Raw genomic sequence first — 18,973 nt, 5'->3', positions numbered from 1 at the left:
TTTTATTTTATTTTGAGACAGGGTCTGTCACCCAGGCTGGAGTGTAGTGGCAATTATGGTTCACTACAGCCTTGGCCTCCTGGGCTCAAGCAATCCTCCCACCTTAGCCTCCCAAGTAGCTGGGATTACAGACAGGTGGCACAATGCCCCAGCTAATTTTTGTATGTTTTGTAGAGATGGGGTCTCACTTTGTTGCCCAGGCTGGTCTCGAACTCCTGGCCTCAAGTGATCCTCCCACCTCGGCCTCCCAAAGTGCTGGGATTACAGGAATGAGCCACCACACTCAGCCATGAATGATATTTTAATGTTTTCTAACTATGCAATGTTATTGAAGAAATACTCTTCTCTAGCTTCAAATAAGCTAGTATCTTTGAGGTATCAAAAAACAAAACCAATGCTCACAAGAAAACAAAAGAGGAAATGGAAGTTTTTATTAGTGAAATAAGTCAGTTTATTTTATTTCCAACAAGGCCTTTTTCTCCTATAATTAAGACAAATCATTTTACACTTTATAATAACATAACTTAGTTTTTAGTATTTTCAAAAGGGAAAGATTTTGGGTGGGGGGAATTTAGGAAATCAAATATTTTAGAAGGAGTAACTAGAGAAGTTACTTTTTCAATCTTAATATAGTAACAGGTTTGTCTACCATGTACATTACCCAGCATTTTTTCTTATAAGGAATCTATCAAGTACTAGCCAACAAATAATCTACATTTAGAAACTGAGGGTAGAAATGTCTATATTTAAATAGGAAACAAGCATCTAAAATACAAATTACATGTCTTTAACAAGGCAATTTACATAATTAGGTGTAAGTTTTTAATTAACTTTATGTTCCTTAGGATCCTAGCAAACACTCAGTTGACTGTATCTCAAGCTCAAACTGCACTCACCTGGCCGTAAAGGTAAATATCACAATGGAATTGGGCCTGTTTGACTAGGGAAAAAGATCACTTCAATATTGCACATTTCCTTTCTTTAAAAACAGGGATTAAGTCAGGGCCATCTTGGTTCTGAATCTCTCCATTTTTGTTGGGAGAAGACTAACCATCTCTTTACTAAGTTCTAGCTCAACTTCTATTTCTTGGGCAGCCTCAGGATGCTTTTCACAGTAATCAACAATAAATTTGTAATGTTCCAATGATGTTGCCAAATTTTCCAACTCTTTCTTGGGATCTGCAGTAATGATTTTACCATAGAGACGGGCAACTCGAAACTTAGCTAACATGGCAGGGCGAAGAACATCTTCCCCTATATGCTCAGGGAATACTTTATTTGGGTCTCTCAGGGAGTCTAAGAAGAGCTGGTAGTACTTCAACGCTGACTTATTAAGATTATTTATTTTTTTTACAATGTGTGAATCGGGATCCCTTAGCCTGTCAGCAATGGCAACCTTCAAATCCATCATATCATAGTAAGCATGTGCAATTTCAAACTGGATCTGTCTGTTGACCAACAGGTAATACTGTGGATTCAGGTCTACAGTTAGGGGCTCTAGCATGGCTATTCTGCGTTTATGCATCTTGCACCGTCTCTCCATGTCAGTTTCAAAGAATGCAAGCACCTTAAACAGAGCACTGTGGTCTTGGACAACTTCAATATGGTCAGTGACATAACCATCAATCTGAAAGAACTCTTTTGCCTCAAAGACATAGTGCTGACCCAATAAGAAAAGTTCTCTGGCTTCTTCAAAATCTAAAGGTCTCAAGTAGCTCACTTTCTCTTCTACTGCAGAGATGGCATCACACAGCTCACCGGTTCCAAACTGCACAGCTTTTTTCCGAATGCTTTCCTCCTCATCTAGTTCTTTTTTCCTTAAAGCTCTAAGTTCAGACTGTTTATCAAGATCAAGCTCTCCTATGTTGTCCTGAAGGAAAAATAAATAAATTATGGTTAAGTAGGACACTCACCTCCTGCTGTTAAATAACATTAAAGCAAACTTCAGAGTTTTTTTAGAAAAGTCTCTTACTTTCCAGCCTGGTTAAGAAGGGTATCATAGTCTTAAACACCTTTGAAAACTTCTTTCTTTCTTCCAATTATATTAAAAACTCAAGAAATGTGAAAAAAAAAAAGTATTTAAATAGACAAGCTGCTTACATATCATTTATTCTGAGGAACTGAAATTCATTTACAGTTACTCCTTCCAATAAGATAAATGCTACCTATAAAAGTACTTTGAGAATTGTGAAACATTATATACATGTGATACATTACTCCCAGCACTTTGGAAGGCCAAGACGGGCGGATCACAAGGTCAGGAGTTCAAGACCAGCCTGGCCAACACAGTGAAACCCTGTCTCTACTAAAAATACAAAAATTAACTAGGCATGGTGGCAGGGGCCTGTAATCCCAGTCACTTGGGAGACTGAGGCAGGAGAATCGCTTGAACCCAGGAGGCGGAGGTTGCAGTGAGTGGAGATCGTGCCACTGCACTCCAGCCTGGGTGACAGTGCAAGACTCCGTCTCAAGAAACAAACAAACAAACAAACAGACTGTAATCTGCATCACAAAAATACTTCACAAGGATGCCATTAAAATTAATGCTACCATGTTTATGCTATTAGTTATTTAGCGAAATATATCAGAGAGAAATGCTCTAGGTCTCTTAAAGACATCAAAATGAACAAAGTTAAATCTACTTTTCTAGTTAAAGTTTTCTCCTCTACCTCCTGGGGGTGGGGAATAACTAAGAATAACTAAGGTGGTTAAGAAATAAGAGTAAGCTCTTCTTGGCCAATAAAATTAAATAACAGATCCCAAGTCCTTTTCTTCTTTTCTTTCTTTTTTTTTTTTTTGAGACGTAGTCTCGCTCTGTCGCCCAGGCTGGAGTGCAGTGGCCGGATCTCAGCTCACTGCAAGCTCCGCCTCCCGGGTTTATGCCATTCTCCTGCCTCAGCCTCCCGAGTAGCTGGGACTACAGGCGCCCGCCACCTCGCCCGGCTAGTTTTTTGTACTTTTTAGTAGAGACGGGGTTTCACCGTGTTAGCCAGGATGGTCTTGATCTCCTGACCTAGTGATCCGCCCGTCTCGGCCTCCCAAAGTGCTGGGATTACAGGCTTGAGCCACCGCGCCTGGCCCCTTTTCTTCTTTTCACTTGACACTGTCTCACTAGTGATCTCTCCACAAACCCTTCAAGGTTTCCAAATGCTCAGAAGATGAAGACAACAATGCTTCAAAGCCTTGATTGCTCCAGCCCCTTTCTAACTCTGACTTTACCTTATATCACACTCCCTCTCCCTCAGCTCCAACCTCACAGCCTTTGCTCCATCCCTTCTGATGTTATCCTCCCTTACGCCACAGAACTTCTAAACATGCTGCTTCAGCTCCTTGGCATGGTGTGCCTTCTTTTCTTCAGGCTAGGTAACTCCTACTTACTCATCCCCAGAGCTTGCTTGTTATTTCTTCCTATTGTGCCTTCTCATATCATGTGTCTCTCCTTTGTGGAACTTAGCAAAATTGTACTTTTACATGAAGTCAAAGGCTAAGTTCATTTTTGTCCATCATAGTATCCTTGGCCAATGACTAGCACAGGTTTGGCATAAATACTTAATTGAATAAATATGTGTATGTCTTAAAGCTTGAGCTGGGCTGGGCGCGGTGGGTCACGCCTGTAATCCCAGCACTTTGAGATGCCGAGGTGGGTGGATCACAAGGTCAGGAGATCGAGACCATCCTGGCTAACACAGTGAAACCCCATCTCTACTAAAAATACAAAAAAGATTAGCCGGGTGTGGTGGCGGGAGCCTGTAGTCCCAGCTAATCGGGAGGTTGAGGCAGAAGAATGGTGTGAACCTGGGAGGCGGAGTTTGCAGTGAGCCAAGATCGCGCCACTGCGCATCGCGCCACTGCGCTGCACTCCAGCCTGGGTGACAGAGCGAGACTCCGTCTAAAAAAAAAAAAAGCTTGAACTGAAGAAGGTCTTTCAGATAAATACACAGATGATACAGGATGAAGTTACAGTTAAAAAAGAAAGTCAGGGCCGAGCGCAGTGGCTCACACCTGTAATCCTAGCACTTTGGGAGGCTGACATGGGTGGATTGCTTGAGCTCAAGAGTTCAAGACCAGCCTGGGCAACATGGTAAAACATCGTCCTAACAAAAATACAAAGAATTAGCCGGGCACAGTGGCACACACCTGTGGTCCCAGTTACGTGGCAGGCTGATGTGGGAGGACCGCTTGAGCTGGGGAGGTGGAGGATGTAGTGAGTGGAGATCATGCCACTGCACACCAGCCTGGGTGACAGAAACCCCATCTCAAAAAACAAAATTGGGTTTAAGGAAAATCTGAGTAATTTAGTAGCATGGCAAATATGTGAGTTTAAACTAACCAAGTGATGAAGTTCTAAGTTCCCAGACTAGAAACATCAACTGAATGAAAGGTAAGGGTCAAATCATAGTGCATTATGCTTGACACAATTACTTCAAACGTAGATCATAAGTCTCTAAATCTTGTATACTTCCTTCCTTCCTGGGCTGCTTGTTTATCTACATGTTCTCTCTAGGATGCTTTCTTAAATTAGCCTACTGTTTTGCTCCAATAGCCCCTGCAACTCTCCTTTTCCAGCTTTCCTTACCTGACCAGAAGAAACTTGACAGCTCTTCCTGGCTCCAAATTCTCTAGACATAAAGCCCATAGTTCTTCTCCCTACTTCCTGTCTTTCCTTAATATGCCTCCTCTTTACCCTCTAACCTCTAAAATGATCTTTATCTCTTCAAGATCTATGCTTCTGATGTGTTGAGGTTTGTAGTTTAGTAGTTTCACAAGGTTCTACATTATTTACCACTGATACAGTATGGATTTGTGTCCTCAGCCAAATCTCACGTCAGACTGGAGGAGGGACCTGGTGGGAAGTGACTGGATCATTGGGGGCAGATTTCATGCTTGCTGTTCTTGTGGTAGTGAGTGAGCTCTCTCACGAGATCTGATGGTTTTGAAGTGTGTAGCATATCCCCCTTTGCTCTCTCTCTCTCCTGCTCTGCCACGGTAAGACACGCTTGCTTCCCTTTCACCTTCTGCCATGACTCTAAGTTTCCTGAGGCCTCCCAGTCATGCTTCCTGTTAAGCCTGAGGAACTGTAAGTCAATTAACCTCTTTTCTTCATAAATTACCCAGTCTTTGGTGGTTCTTTTTCTGTTTTTTTTTGAGACAGGGTCTCACTCTGTTACCCAGGCTGGAGCGCAGTGGTGCAATGTTGGCTCACTGCAACCTCTGCCTCCTGTGCTCAAGTGATTCTCCTGCTTCAGCCTCCCCAGTAGCTGGGACTACAGGTGCACACCACCATGCTTGGCTAATTTTTTGTATTTTTGGTAGAGACAGGGTTTCAACATGTTGTCCAGGCTGGTCTCAAACTCATGGGCTCAAGTGATCCACCCACCTTGGCCTCCCAAAGTGCTGGGATTATAGGCATGAGGCACTGCACCTAGCCTCAAGTAATTCTTTATAGCAGTGTGAGAACGGACTAATACAACCACTAAATATTATTATACTTTTATCAAGCAGAGTCCCATGTAAAAAAAAAAAAAATTATCATACTTTAATACACACATATAAAAAAACAAAAGCACAATGACTCCCCCAGGAAAGCTTCTATGTATCTACAATTAGTATATTGCATCTAAATGATTAATTTTATTATCCTCCCTAGTGGTTAGAAACTAGGATTGGGTATAAATTAATAATGATGATGGTAGTTAACATTTATTAAGGACTTAGTATGTCTCAGGCACTTTTCTGAGGCCTTAATATATACTGATTTAACTCTCATAACAACAGTATTAAGTACTATTATCTCCAACTTATTTGTGAGGAAATACAGGCAAAAATATATTAAGTAAATTGCCACCAAGACATAGCTACGAAGCAGCAGAGCTGGAGTTCATACCTACCTAGTGTGTTTCCAGAGCCCATGCTCTTCACTGCCATCACTTCTGCTTCTATTTTTGAACTATTACATGAGCTATTTCTTAAAAGTCTACCCATTTAGATTTTATCAAGTCCATGCTGTGTGTAAGATAACACTGAGAAGTATATAAAGATTAGTAAGGCCTTGGCCAGGTGTGGTGGCTCACACCTGTAATCCCAGCACTCTGGGAGGCTGAGATGGGTGGATCACTTGAGGTCAGGAGTTCGAGACCAGCTTGGCCAACATGGTGAGACTCCGTCTCTACTAAAAAGTCAAAAATTAGCCAGGCATGGTGGCAGGCACCTGTAATCCCAGCTACCCGGGAGGCTGAGACAGGAGAATCCTTTGAACCCGGGACGCAGAGGTTGCAGCTGCGATCACACCACTGTACTCCAGCACTCCAGCCTGGGCAACACAGCAAAACTCCGTCTCAAAAAAAAAAAAGATTAGTTAGGCCAGGCACAGTGGCTCACACCTGTAATCCCAGCACTTTGGGAGGCAAAGGCGGGAGGATCACTTGAACCCAAGAGTTCAAGACCAGCCTTGGCAACATAATGAGAGCCAGTATCTACAAAATAACTTAAAAATTAACTGGACATGGTGGCACATGCCTGTACTCCCAGGATGAGGTGGGATGATTGTGTGAGCTGGGGAGATCAAGGTTGCAGTGACCCATGACCATATCACCACACGCCAGCCTGGGCAACACAGCGAGAGCCTGTCTTTAAAAAAAAAAAAAAAAAAAAAGAATATGACATAGTTCCCAGCTCTGAAGAAGCTTATAGTCTAACCAAAGAGAAGTCTTCAAGGAAGACGTAGTATTTAAGATAGGCCTTGAATGATAAGTAAGATTTTATTTATTTATTTATTTATTTATTTATTTATTTATTTGAGATGGAGTCTTGCTCTGTTGCCCAGGCTGGAATGCAGTGGTCCACTCTTGGCTCACTGCAGCCTCTGCCTCCTGGATTCAATCAATTTAATGAGTACGATTTAAAACCAAGAAAGAAATATTTATGAAAACATTCTACACGCCTTTCATATTAAACACAATGTGACCCCAATGAGCACAGTCCCCACTATGAGTTTTTACTTACAATGGCCTCATTTAAGAAAGAAAAAGGCAACTTCTGACTGCATTACCTGCATGGAGAGTTGGGCATTCTGCATGAGAGTCAAACAGTATTTGATCCAGCACCTTGCTATTTCCCCCTTTCTTTGATGATAAAGCTCTGGCACCTCTCCTTCAGCTTCAGGAGCTAAAATATACATGTGATTTGTTTAAATTAATGGTCACAACTGTAATTTTCACTGGGTACTGTAATTTTTTTATATCACTTTTTCCTGACTACAAAAGTAACAGATCTTTACTGAAGCAGGGGGCTCGGGGAAAAGGGAAGAAAGATCCACTTCAAATCCTACTATCCAGAAGCACTCACTATTATTTTTGCATATTTCTTTCTCATACCACAAACACTTTACTCATATCATTATCAACTCTTAGCTTCATTTTTAAGTACACCACTATATACAATTAAATAGATATTCCATTATTTAGCCATTCTTCCAATTCTAACCTGGAATTTGTTGTTTCCATTTCTGTACTATCACAAAAACCTCTATGTCACACAACACATGGTTGTGGAGAACCTGGTGCTAAACTATTCAGATGACCTGCTTCTGGGTCAGAGTGTCATACACAGCAGGGCAGCTTTCTTGCTGCAGTCTATTGAAAGTCAGCCCTCAACACAAAGGTTTAGAAAGTTTATACACACACACACATTTTTTTACACTCGAAACATGAATATATTTGTGCAAAAATCTGCCTGGATTTTGGATTACTTCCTTAGGGCAGGTTCCTAGAAGTGGAATTTACTGAGTAGAAGAGTTTACACAATTTTAAGTAATTCACAACATATAGCCAAATTATTTTCAACAAATACGCCAACCAACAATATACGAGAATGCTCAATAAGAACATTTTTAAAACACTGGACACTGTCATTTTTTCAGCTATTTTGAAGAGTAAAAAAATAATATCTCACGATATTATTTTAAATAAAGTATAGTATTAAATAATATCTCGGCAATTTAGTTTTTGTTCATTTTTTTAGACAAGTGCCTCTTAGACTTCAACTAATCTATAATTAATTCAATGTAGCTAATATATTAGGGGAGAAAGCAACTATTTACTTTGATAATGTGCATTCCTTTAACTCTTAAGAGTCTCTGCACTTTTCAGATCCACAATTAGAATGTCCATTTGTAAGGAAGACATGATGTTTCAAAATCTAAAACATCGTAAGAAGGTTGGAAACTGTTCAACTGTGAGTTATAGAATCAAACTATTTTTCAAAATAAACTATTTTTAAAGAAAATGATGAACTTACTACAAAACCTGTTAAATGGCTCAAAGATACATGTTAACTGTGATTTTCTAAGACAAAATGAAACACTATACTTAAAAAGATGGATATTTGGCTACATCGTTTATGCATGTAGTATTCCAACCAAAAATATATCATCTGAATGGTGGCGTAAGGAAACATCACACAAACCCCAGTTGGCAGTAATTCTCTGAAATAACTGGCCTATATTCTTCAAAAATGTTAAGTGATGAAAGGGAAAGAAAGGCTGAGGAACAATTCTGGATGAAAAATGCCTAGAGATGTGACAACTGAATGCAATATGCAATCTTGAACTGTATAATCCAGCACTGGCAAACAAATGCTAGAAGGAATATTATGGCAACAACTGATGAAACAGAAATATGCAGTGTAGACAAAAGAATTGTATCAATGTTACTTTTGTTTTTTTAATTTCTTTAAAAACATAGAGGTAGGGTCTCACTATGTTGATCAGGCTGGTCTTGAACTCCTGGCCCCTCCCATCTTGGCCTCCCAAAATCTAGCATTACAGGCGTGGGCCATCATGCCTAGCCAATGTTACATTTCTTGAATTTGATAAATGATCTATGATTATGTAAGAAGATATTCTTCTTAGGAAATATATATTGAAGTATGAAAGGGTAAAGGAGCCTAATGTATGTAACCTCTCTAGTGGTTCAGAGAGAAAAATAAAATTTGATTCCAAGCGAAGAAAATACTAAAAATTGGTGCATTTAGGAGAAGGGCATATGATAGCTCTTCTGATCTTGCAACTTTTCAAAAGTTTAAAATAATTTCACAATAAAATACTTTTTTAAAAGCTATGTAAAACATGCAAAGGTAAACTTACTGTCTTCTGTGGCTGAGATCTTTCCAGTTTGACCAAAAATGACATTAGCAGCTGATAAACAGTGCCTGGCCTCCATAAAGCATAGCTATTGGGGAAATAAACAACAGTGAATGTGACTATCATACAGCTTTATTTGCAACTGATACTTGCATAATTTCTTTTAATATGGGAAAAGGTATAAAATCAGATAAAAATACTACAAAGGAGGCCCTATAGAGTTGCAGATCATTCAGAAGGTATAAAAGATATATTATCATATTATCTGGTTAAAATGTAACCTCAATGGTTAAAATATTAATGCCCCCAAACTCTTAATAATAATCCACTTGGGCTGAAAGACAACTGCCAATTGAAAGTTAGCTCTCCTTATTTAATCAATAGATATACAAGAATGGCTGTCATCCTAGACTTAAACTGTCTCAAAAAGCCCTTTAGGTTCAGTCTAAATAGCCAAACTCCCACGCACAATAAATTCTTAGACTATTTACATTGTGTCAGGACTGAATTTTTTTTTTCCTTACGAGATAGGGGTCTCACTCTAGCCCAAGGCTGGAGTGCAGTGGCACAATCATAGTTCGCTGCAGCCTCAATCTCCTGGGCGTAAGGGATCCTCCCACCTTTAGCTTCCTGAGTAGCTGGACTATAGGCACATGCCACCAAGCCTAATTCTGGGGTTCCTCTATGTTGCCTAGACAAGTCTCCAACTCCTGGCCTCAAGCAATGCTCCCACCTTGGCCTCCCAGAGTGCTGGGGTTATAAATGTAAGCCACCTTGCCCAGTCTGAAGATTTAATTTTTATTAGGTTTATAGAGCCCTTTTACATCCTACTATACACAGGCAATTAGGATAAATTTGGATAAGGAGAGACTCCTGTGTTCTAAAATCTTTGAAATTTACATACAATAAGGCTTCCCACCAAATTTTGAAGTCAACAGATTTCTACAGATGAACTTTATGGAACTGCTTTACCAACACTCTTGAAGACTTCATAATTCAATTCTGGGCATGGCAAACTTCTCAAACAATTAGAGAAGATCTCCTTATTAATAGAAACATTTTGTATTTGTCATGTAAGTCAAAGGACCACCCAGCAGAAGTTCAAAGTTAAAGTCCAACTTTTAGTTGGAAGCCACCCTCATTAAATAGAATGTCTACTTAATTATAGTAATACCTGAAAGGCTTTAAATGGTTGGCTATAACTTTAAAATCGCAGCATTACATGACATCTTTCCATTATGGCAAATTCAGAAGCCATCTTGAGAATAGCTGGGCATGTCAAGTATTGGCCCAGCAACATCTATAGATAAAAATGTGTTAAATCTTAAAAGCCAAAAGAAAGTTAGAGTTTATATAATGAAACTTTAATTATCTCTCTATAATCCAATCCCTTAACCATTATCATCATTTCAGCTTTGTCCAGATTGGCTCCCTGTGAGCAATCGCTGCTAGAACAGTGAGTATCTTATGCCCTCTAGGTGGCTGGTAAATGTGGGACTTTAGCAGCTGCCAGGTAGGGATTCACCACGTAGCAAAACCTCATCACTGGAATCAGATGAAGATGACAATGATATAAATGACAATTGCATTTTTAAAAACATGGTTCAAATCCCTCTTTTTGCAATACGACTTAGTTGGTTTTAACAAAAACTTAAAAAAGATTTTGGCAAAAAATAAAAGTGCAGGGTGTGGGAAGTCTCATGAAAATTACTGCATGCTCCACATAAGTAATGCTTAACAACTTTAAATTTTAAATCACACTTTAATATCTAGATATCTTGGTACTGCCAATATCCATGGAGTTTTAAGTATTAATTAAAGTCATAGTGAATACATAATTTTAAAGTTGCTAAACAGAATGAACAAGGGGCCTCCAACAGCTGTAAAAAAGATGTCACAAGCAGAGGCACTGGATAACACTTTGGATGAGGACAATGAAATGGATTCATGAGAATTAGTTAACTGAATGCTCTGATATATGCAGTAGCGTTACTTACACACTTGATCTTAGACCAAAGTCCTAGAAGCGATGCTGCAGTCACCACAGCCCTTTCTCTCCTGCTAATAGCTTTTCTGAATGAAATTCTGTGGGACAATACTTTAATCATAGGGCGCATTTACAGAACCAACGCTAATGAAATGCTCAAAAAGGATAAAGGCCCAAGAATAAGGCAGCAGGTTACCAGAGAGATGAAAGAAGGAACTCTGATAAGCAGAGAATTACCAAAATTTCAGAGAGGCTTGCGAATTAGAAATATAAATAAAAGTAATTTATATTGCCGAGATGTCTTATTAAGGATTAATAGGAAAATCTGGTTAGAAAAGGTAGTGTAAAATTATTTTAGCATTAAAAACTCTTAGGGATTAAAGGAATAAATGGGTCAATTAAGGGTACATCAACATGATGTGAGCAATGCTTTTTAAAATTTTTATGAGAAATTCTGATAAACAATTAAGAAGCTCAAAAACATTGTCCCTGTTTAACAATCCAAAAGAAGTATGTCATAAAGACCTAGAACTTTGGAACTCAGCAGACATATTTCCAACATTAAAAAATTATTACAGAGTTAATTCTGAAAAATAACTGAAATGCATCACATGCTTTTATCAAAGCCCACATTTAACAGTCAACTTCCTCAGTCAAATTCTCAGAGTTATGAGATTACCATTACATAAAGATAAAGATATATCTACAAGATAAAATCTGCAATTTAAGGTAATACCTCACTAAAATGAGTTGAGATAGCGTGCCTATGTTAAAAAAAAGAATTGGTCTTAGGTAACATGTAAAACAATGATAAAACTTGGCATTTTAAAACTTAAAATAATTCATACAACAAAAAGCTACAAAATTTTAGTACACGGGCAAACTGAGCTGCATTTTCGGGTCCAGTTGCAAATCATAAAATACAAGCTACCTGTTTTTAAAAGATGGTATTTTCAAGGTACTACTGGTTCTATTTTTATACTCACTATTGGTACTGTTAGATAACTACTTCAAGATGCTTACCTTATTGATGTAAAACTGTGACAAGGTAGCAGCATTGATAGCCCACTCTATAGGATGGTAGGCATTATGCTCAAGCTGGCGTTTTAGTGTACTATGGCAATAGTGAGCAGCCTTCTCAAACATTTCCAGATGCTGGTAGACTTGAGCTAGGTAATATAGGTTATGAGTATAAACCTTTTCAAATCTGTAAAGAAAAAATAAACCAATATTTATGTAATGGTTTACTTTTTTTTTTCCTGAGACAGAGTCTCACTCTGTTGCCCAGGCTGGAATACAGTGTCGTGCTCTCGGCTCACTGCAACCTCCACCTCCTGGGTTCAAGCAATTCTCCTGCCTCAGCCTCTCGAGTAGCTGGAACTACAGACGCCTGCCACCGTGCCGGGCTAATTTTTGTATTTTTGGTTGAGACGGGGTTTCACTGTAATAGTCAGGCCAGTCTCGAACTCCTGACCTTGTGATCCACCCGCCTCAGCCTCCCAAAGTGCTGGGATTATAGGCGTGAGCCACCGTGTCCCGCCCATGGTTTATGTTTTATAAGTAAATTTCACACATATTTATTTTGATCCTCCCACCAACCCTTTGAGTTGGATTTGTTTATTGTATCTATTTGACAGATAAGGAAACTGAGTCTCAGGTTTGAACAAGGTCACATAACACGTAAGCGGTAAATGGAGGTTTTACTCATGTCAGAATCCCCATTCTGTAACCTTTATAAGTGCCTTTTTGAACAATCACTTATCTATGCTATGCGGAAATATTTGCAAGGGCTGATTTCTACACCTACTCACCTTTTTGATCTCTCTTGTTCAGTAAGTTTCTCTTCTTCAGGAAGAAAACGCTCAGTAGGATCAAGAGGAGGACACCCAACCTACAATTAAGAAAAACAAAAGCTCTTTAAAGTTTTAAACTGTAAACACCAAGTGCCCTCTTCTGGAAGACCTGGAGAAATCAACTTTTACAAGTCAAATACATTTCATTTTTTCCTAGTTCATTTTTATGTTACTCAAGAAGTAATTTTCCGTTTTTTAAATTTGTATTTATTTATTCAGACACAGTTTCTGTCACCAGGCTGGATTGGAGTGGCACAATCTTGGCTCACTGTAACCTCCGTCTCCCGATCCTCCCACCTCAAGCAGTCCTCCTACCTCAGCCTCCCGAGTAGCTGGAACTACAGGTGTGCAACACCAGGCCTGGCTAATTTTTGTATTTTTTTGTAGACACAGGGTTTCACTATGTTGCCCAGACTGGTCTTGAACTCCTGGGCTCAAGCAATCCACCTGCCTTGGCCTCCCAAAGTGCTAGGATTATAGGCGTGAGCCACTGCACCCGGCTCAACAAGTAATTTTCTTAACCATAAAATCTGAGTCAAACAAATAAAAGATACCCTGTAAGTTCACATTTGACAAAATTTTACTGTTGTTGCAGTTAAACTGCAAATATGCAAAAAATTCACCAATTTGCTTTTAGATATATATAATTCTTTAAGTATTTTGTTTTTTCTTTTTTTAAGTTCTTATTTATTTATTTAGAGATGGGGGTCTTGCTCTATTGCCCAGGCTGGTCTTGAACTCGTAGCCTCCAGTGATCCTCCTGCCTCAGCCTCCCAAAGTACTGAAACTACAGGCATAAGCCACTGTGCCCAACCGCTTTAAGTTTTTTTTTTTCTTTTTTTGGAGATGGAGTCTCGCTCTTTCACCAGGCTGGAGGACAGTGGTGCCATCCCGGCTCACTACAACCTCCGCCTTCCAGGTTCAAGTGATTCTCCTGCCTTAACCTCCTGAGTAGCTGGGATTTCAGACATGTGCCACCACCCCCCGCTAATTTTTGTATTTTTAGTAGAGACGGGGTTTCTCCATGTTGGCCAGGATGGTCTTGATCTCTTGATCTGCCTGCCTCGGCCTCCCAAAGTGCTGGGATTACAGGTGTGAGCCACCGTGCCTGACCCCTCTTTAAGTATGTCAAATTGCAATTTTGTCTGGTAAAAGAGCTCTGTTAAAAACTTGCATAAGCAAAACAAATAAGAAAAATGTATATATTTCTACAGTAGTAGTATTCTAAACTGGCCACTAATAAAAATCAAATGAGAGATTTTAATATTTATTCTGATATTTTTTTCTCAAGAAAATAAGAAAAGTATATTATCCCCTTTCAATACAGGGACATTAAAACCAGATTCTATTATTTATTGCCTTGGGCAAGTCACTTGATCTCTTGTGTTTCTATTTTTTCGTCTATAAAATAAGAGTAATAACAGTATCTATCTCATGAGGATTAAGTGAGTTAATATTTATAAATCACTTACAATCCCCTCTTACGTCTTCCAAAAGAGCAGAACTACCTAACCTCTGCCTCATTCTACTTCTATGAGGATAGTCCCATCTAGAAGCATACTCTTGCTTTTAACTGAATTCATTAAACTCAAAAAGGAACAATGCTTCCCATAAAAATATGATTTTACATTCTGGATGTGAACACTAAAAGCATCACAACTTGGGCTCTCAGGATTTACAGAAAGTAAAAACAACTAAGACAGGAAGCAAGGCCCAAGGCAAACACAATAGATAAGTAATTCTTCAGAGAACTCCTCAACAATGCCGAGGGCTGCTTACCAAGCATAGCCCTGTCTAGATGAGGGGAATTAATCAATATATTATTTTATGTACATACTTCACTGTTATGGCTTTCACACTTCATAAGTAATATTAACAGTCAAATCAGTATCTTCTTTTAACTGAAACAGAGGTACAACTCAGCACAAGGAATTTCACTATATGTGTTATGTTTCCATATAAATACTATTTTTAATGAAATACTATTGATGCTTAGTAACTTTTTTTTTTTCTTTCAAAAGATGGGTTCTTGCTTTGTTGCTCATGTTGGTCTTGAACTCTTGGCATCAAGCAATCTTCCTACCTCAGCCTCCCAAAGTGCTGGGATTATAAGTGCAAGTCACCGCACTCAGCTTTTACATTTTATTTATTTTTGAGACAGGGTCTCATTTGGTTGCCTGGGCTGGAGTGCAGTGGCAGAGGATCCTGGCTCACTGCAGCTTTGACCTCCTGGACTCAAGCCATCCTCCCACCTCAGCCCCCCAAGTAGCTGGGACCACAAGCACACATCACCACACCCAGCTAATTTTTGTTTAGTTTTTATAGAGACAAGAGTATCACTGTGTGGCCCAGGCTAATCTTGAACTTCTAGGTCAAGCAATCCACCCACCTCGGCCTCCCAAAGTGCTGGGATTAAAGGTGTGAGCCACGTGCCCGGTCTCAGCCTTTACATTTTAAATTAACAATTTCACGTACAAGACTGTGAGCCTAAAAGCAAGAAAGGGGAGACTAACATCTCTATTTGGCCTTGTGGCACTCTGCTCTTGTTAGTACTTCAGGAAGAAAGTTAAAATGCCAAGGTGCGAGGCTGGGCATGGTGGCTTATGCCTGTAATCCCAGCACTTTGGGAGACTGAGGTGGGCGGATCACTTGAGTCCAGGAGTTCAAGACCAGCCTGGCAACACAGTGAAACCTGGTCTCCAAAAAAATAAAAAATTAGCCGGGAATGGTGGCAGGCACCTATAATCCCAACTACTTGGGAGGCTGAGGCAGGAGAATTACTTGAACTCAGGAGGTGGAGGTTGTAATGAGCCGAGATCACACCACTGCACTCAAGCCTGGGCAACCGAGCGAGACTCCGTATCAAAAAGAAAAAAATAAATAAATAAAGACAGAATCTTACTCTGTCACCCCGGCTGGAGTACAGTGGTTCGATGATAGCTCACTGCAACCTCAAACTCCTGGGCTCAGGTGACCCTCCTACCTCAATCTCCCAAGTAGTTAAAACTACAGGTGTGTGCTACCACATCTGGCAAATTTTTTAATTTTTTGTAGTGACAAGGCCTTGCTGTGCTGCCCAGGCTGGTCTCAAACTTCTGGGCTCAAGTGATCCTCCAGACTCAGCCTCCCAAAGTGCTGGGATTACAGGCATACCGAGCTTCTTATATTCTTTTGTAGTTAAGCATTCTGATGCCTGAATTTAGCAAACATAATTTTGTATGTTTAGTCTCTCTTATGTGATATGTAATGTTATTTCAAGTTTTTTAATGTTATAAAAGCACTTTATTAATGGATTTTTTTTTTTTTTTTTTGAGACAGGGTCTCACTGTCGACCAGGCCGGAGTACAGTGGTGTGATCTCGGCTCACCGCAGCCTCTGCCTCTCAGGTTCAAGCGATTCTCCTGCCTCAGTCGCCGGAGTAGCTGGGACTATAGGAATGTGCCACCACGCCCGCTATTTTGTATTTTTAGTAGAGATGGGGTTTCACCATGTTGCCCAAGCTGGTCTTGAACTCCTGACCTCAAGTCATCCACTTGCCTCGGCCTCCCAAAATGCTGGGATTACAGGCATGAGCCACCATGCCCAGCCGTATTAATGGATTTTTAAAGCAGATAGCTGTGACAAATAGTAATCCATAAGAAAATACTGTGCCTGATAATTTCCCTTTCATATTAAAACAAGTTTATTAAGGAAACAGATGGTAACACAGTGGCTTGTCACCTTTGCAGGCTGTGACCCTAAAGTGAGAGTCTTCAGTGTTGGCTCCCCAGAGCCCTAGAAGTTCTACAGCATCTCTTTTGTACTACTGCAGTGGGGAAGAGGAAGAATCTGTAGTAGATTGGGCTCTGGGTCCTTCTAACCTGCTTAACCAGAGTAACTCAATCAATTTTTATATGCTGCATTTTCAGAAGGGTTTCACGGGCTTAAAAAAAAAAAAAAAAAATCATTGAAAAACCATTGCCCTGAAGCAGTGGTTCTCAAAGTACAGTATAGTACTTAGACCAGCAGTATAAACATCACCCAGGCAGGACCTTGTTAAAAACGCAAATTCCGGCCGGGGCGGTGGCTCATGCCTGTAATCCCAGCACTTTGGGAGGCCGAGGTGGGCGGATCACAAGGTCAGGAAATCGCGACCATCCTGGCTAACAGGGTGAAAACCCGTCTCTACTAAAAATACAAAAAATTAGTGGGGTGTGGTGGTGGGCGCCTGTAGTCCCAGCTACTCAGGAGGCTGAGGCAGGAGAATGGCGTGAACCTGGGAGGCAGAGCTTGCAGTGAGCCGAGATCCTACCACTGCACTCCAGCCTGGGTGACAGAGCAAGACTCCATGTCAAAAAAAAAAAAAAAGCAAATTCCTAGACCCCACCCCAGAACTATTAAATCAGAGCCTGGATGCCCAGTCTGCTCTGCTTTCACGAGCTCTCCAGATTTTGATGGGTGCTAACATTTGAGAACCATTGCTTCAAAGATTTCAGATGTTTTGTTAAAGTAGTTCTTGTTTCCTTCAAGTAATGCTATTTTCATGGAAAACCAAAATAAAATATTTAAATTATAAATACAAAAACATGCAAATAGTATTTTAGGATAACATTAGAATAATATTTCCTTTATAATGGTATTTAGACTAGGTTGCCATTATGTCCTATCCAAGAATTATTTTTTTAAAACCCTGAAGTCTTTAATATGCAATAATTTCAGCTATTAGCTGACTTCCCAGATAGCTCTATAGAGAAGTTCCTGGGCACAGTGAAGAGTCACACAAATATTACGAATGAGGGATTCTTACTATCAATTCTTGACTAGTTTCAATCAAAACTTAAAAATTATCTGACATGTAACATACCTCCTTCATATACTGAGTATATAGGGCTTCTGATGACTCTAGGTAAGCCTGTGCAGTTTCAATTTCTTCTCTTTCAGACCACAAGATACCCAGGTTATTCTGGAAAATAAAGAAAAAGAGAAGCAAACAATGATATAAGACCTCCAATTAAAGTAAATTTCATAGTTTTAAAGTCAATACTTACCAACCAAATAGTGGAGTTGGATTACCAATTAATTATTCACAATGATATTGACCTTATGTAGTGCAGCAGGTAGCTGCTAAAATCAACCCCCAATGATCTCTGCTTCTGGGTATTCATGCTCTTATGTAATCTCTTCCCCTTGAGTACAGGCTGGTTTTAGTGATGTGCTTCTAACAACTAGACTATCACAGAAGTGATGGAAAGTCATTTCCAAGGTTAGTTAACAAAACCCTTGGTTTCCATTTTGGGTGCTATCTATTGCCTGCTTTTTTTTTTTTTGAGACAGAGTCTCACTCTGTTGCCCAGGATGGAGTGCAGTGGCGCAGTCTCGGCTCACTGCACGCTCCGCCTCCCAGGTTACTGCCATTCTCCTGCCTCAGCCTCCCCAGTAGCTGGGACTACAGGTGCCCGCCACCACACCCGGCTAATTTTTTGTATTTTTAGTAGAAGATGGGGTCTCACCGTGTTAGCCAGGATGGTCTCGATCTCCTGACCTTGTGATCCACCCGCCTTGGCCTCCCAAAGTGCTGGGATTACAGGCATGAGCCACTGCGCCCAGCCAATTGACTGCTCCTTCTTAAAGAAGCTAACTGCCATGTTGTGAGCCACCCTATGGAGAGGCCCATATGGAAAGGAAATGAGAGAGGTCAACAGTCTGAGGCCCTCCGTCAAAAAGCCTGTGAGGAACTGAATCCTGCCGACAACCATGTGAGTAAGTTGGAAATGGATCCTCCTGGCATCCCAGCCTTCAAGTATTACTGCGAGCCCCAGCAGGTCAACAATATGATGTGGGCCTTTGAGTAAGGGGCAATCAGCTAAGCCATGGTGAGATTTCTGAGATAATAGACAAAGATGGATCAGAAACATATAGTGCTTTGAAAATACTATGCTCTTCCAGAGACTTCTTTTTTTTTTTTTTTTTTTTTTTGAGACGGAGTCTCGCTCTGTCGCCCAGGCTGGAGTGCAG

The 18,973-nt window shown here is 40.1% G+C and overlaps 1 protein-coding gene across 1 annotated transcript in view; it reads right to left on the bottom strand.

Annotated features, from left to right (window-relative positions):
- Nucleotides 1-432: 432 nt before the first annotated feature.
- Nucleotides 433-18,973, bottom strand: part of KIAA1279 (KIAA1279 ortholog) — a 34,211-nt gene continuing 15,670 nt past the window's right edge. The window contains exons 2-7 of the mRNA XM_011991015.1: nt 17,823-17,921; nt 12,938-13,017; nt 12,150-12,333; nt 9,143-9,227; nt 7,049-7,164; nt 433-1,870 (exon numbers count right to left, since the gene is read on the bottom strand). Of these exons, the coding sequence (XP_011846405.1) occupies nt 995-1,870; nt 7,049-7,164; nt 9,143-9,227; nt 12,150-12,333; nt 12,938-13,017; nt 17,823-17,921 (1,440 nt within the window). The 3' untranslated portion in view covers nt 433-994. The remainder of the gene's footprint in view (nt 1,871-7,048; nt 7,165-9,142; nt 9,228-12,149; nt 12,334-12,937; nt 13,018-17,822; nt 17,922-18,973) is intronic.

The sequence above is a fragment of the Mandrillus leucophaeus genome, unplaced genomic scaffold (genome assembly GCF_000951045.1).
Source record: "Mandrillus leucophaeus isolate KB7577 unplaced genomic scaffold, Mleu.le_1.0 Scaffold39, whole genome shotgun sequence".
In the NCBI taxonomy this organism is placed as follows: domain Eukaryota; kingdom Metazoa; phylum Chordata; class Mammalia; order Primates; family Cercopithecidae; genus Mandrillus; species Mandrillus leucophaeus.
Note: the sequence above shows the minus strand (reverse complement) of the source record. Positions and strands in the feature narration are given on the sequence as shown.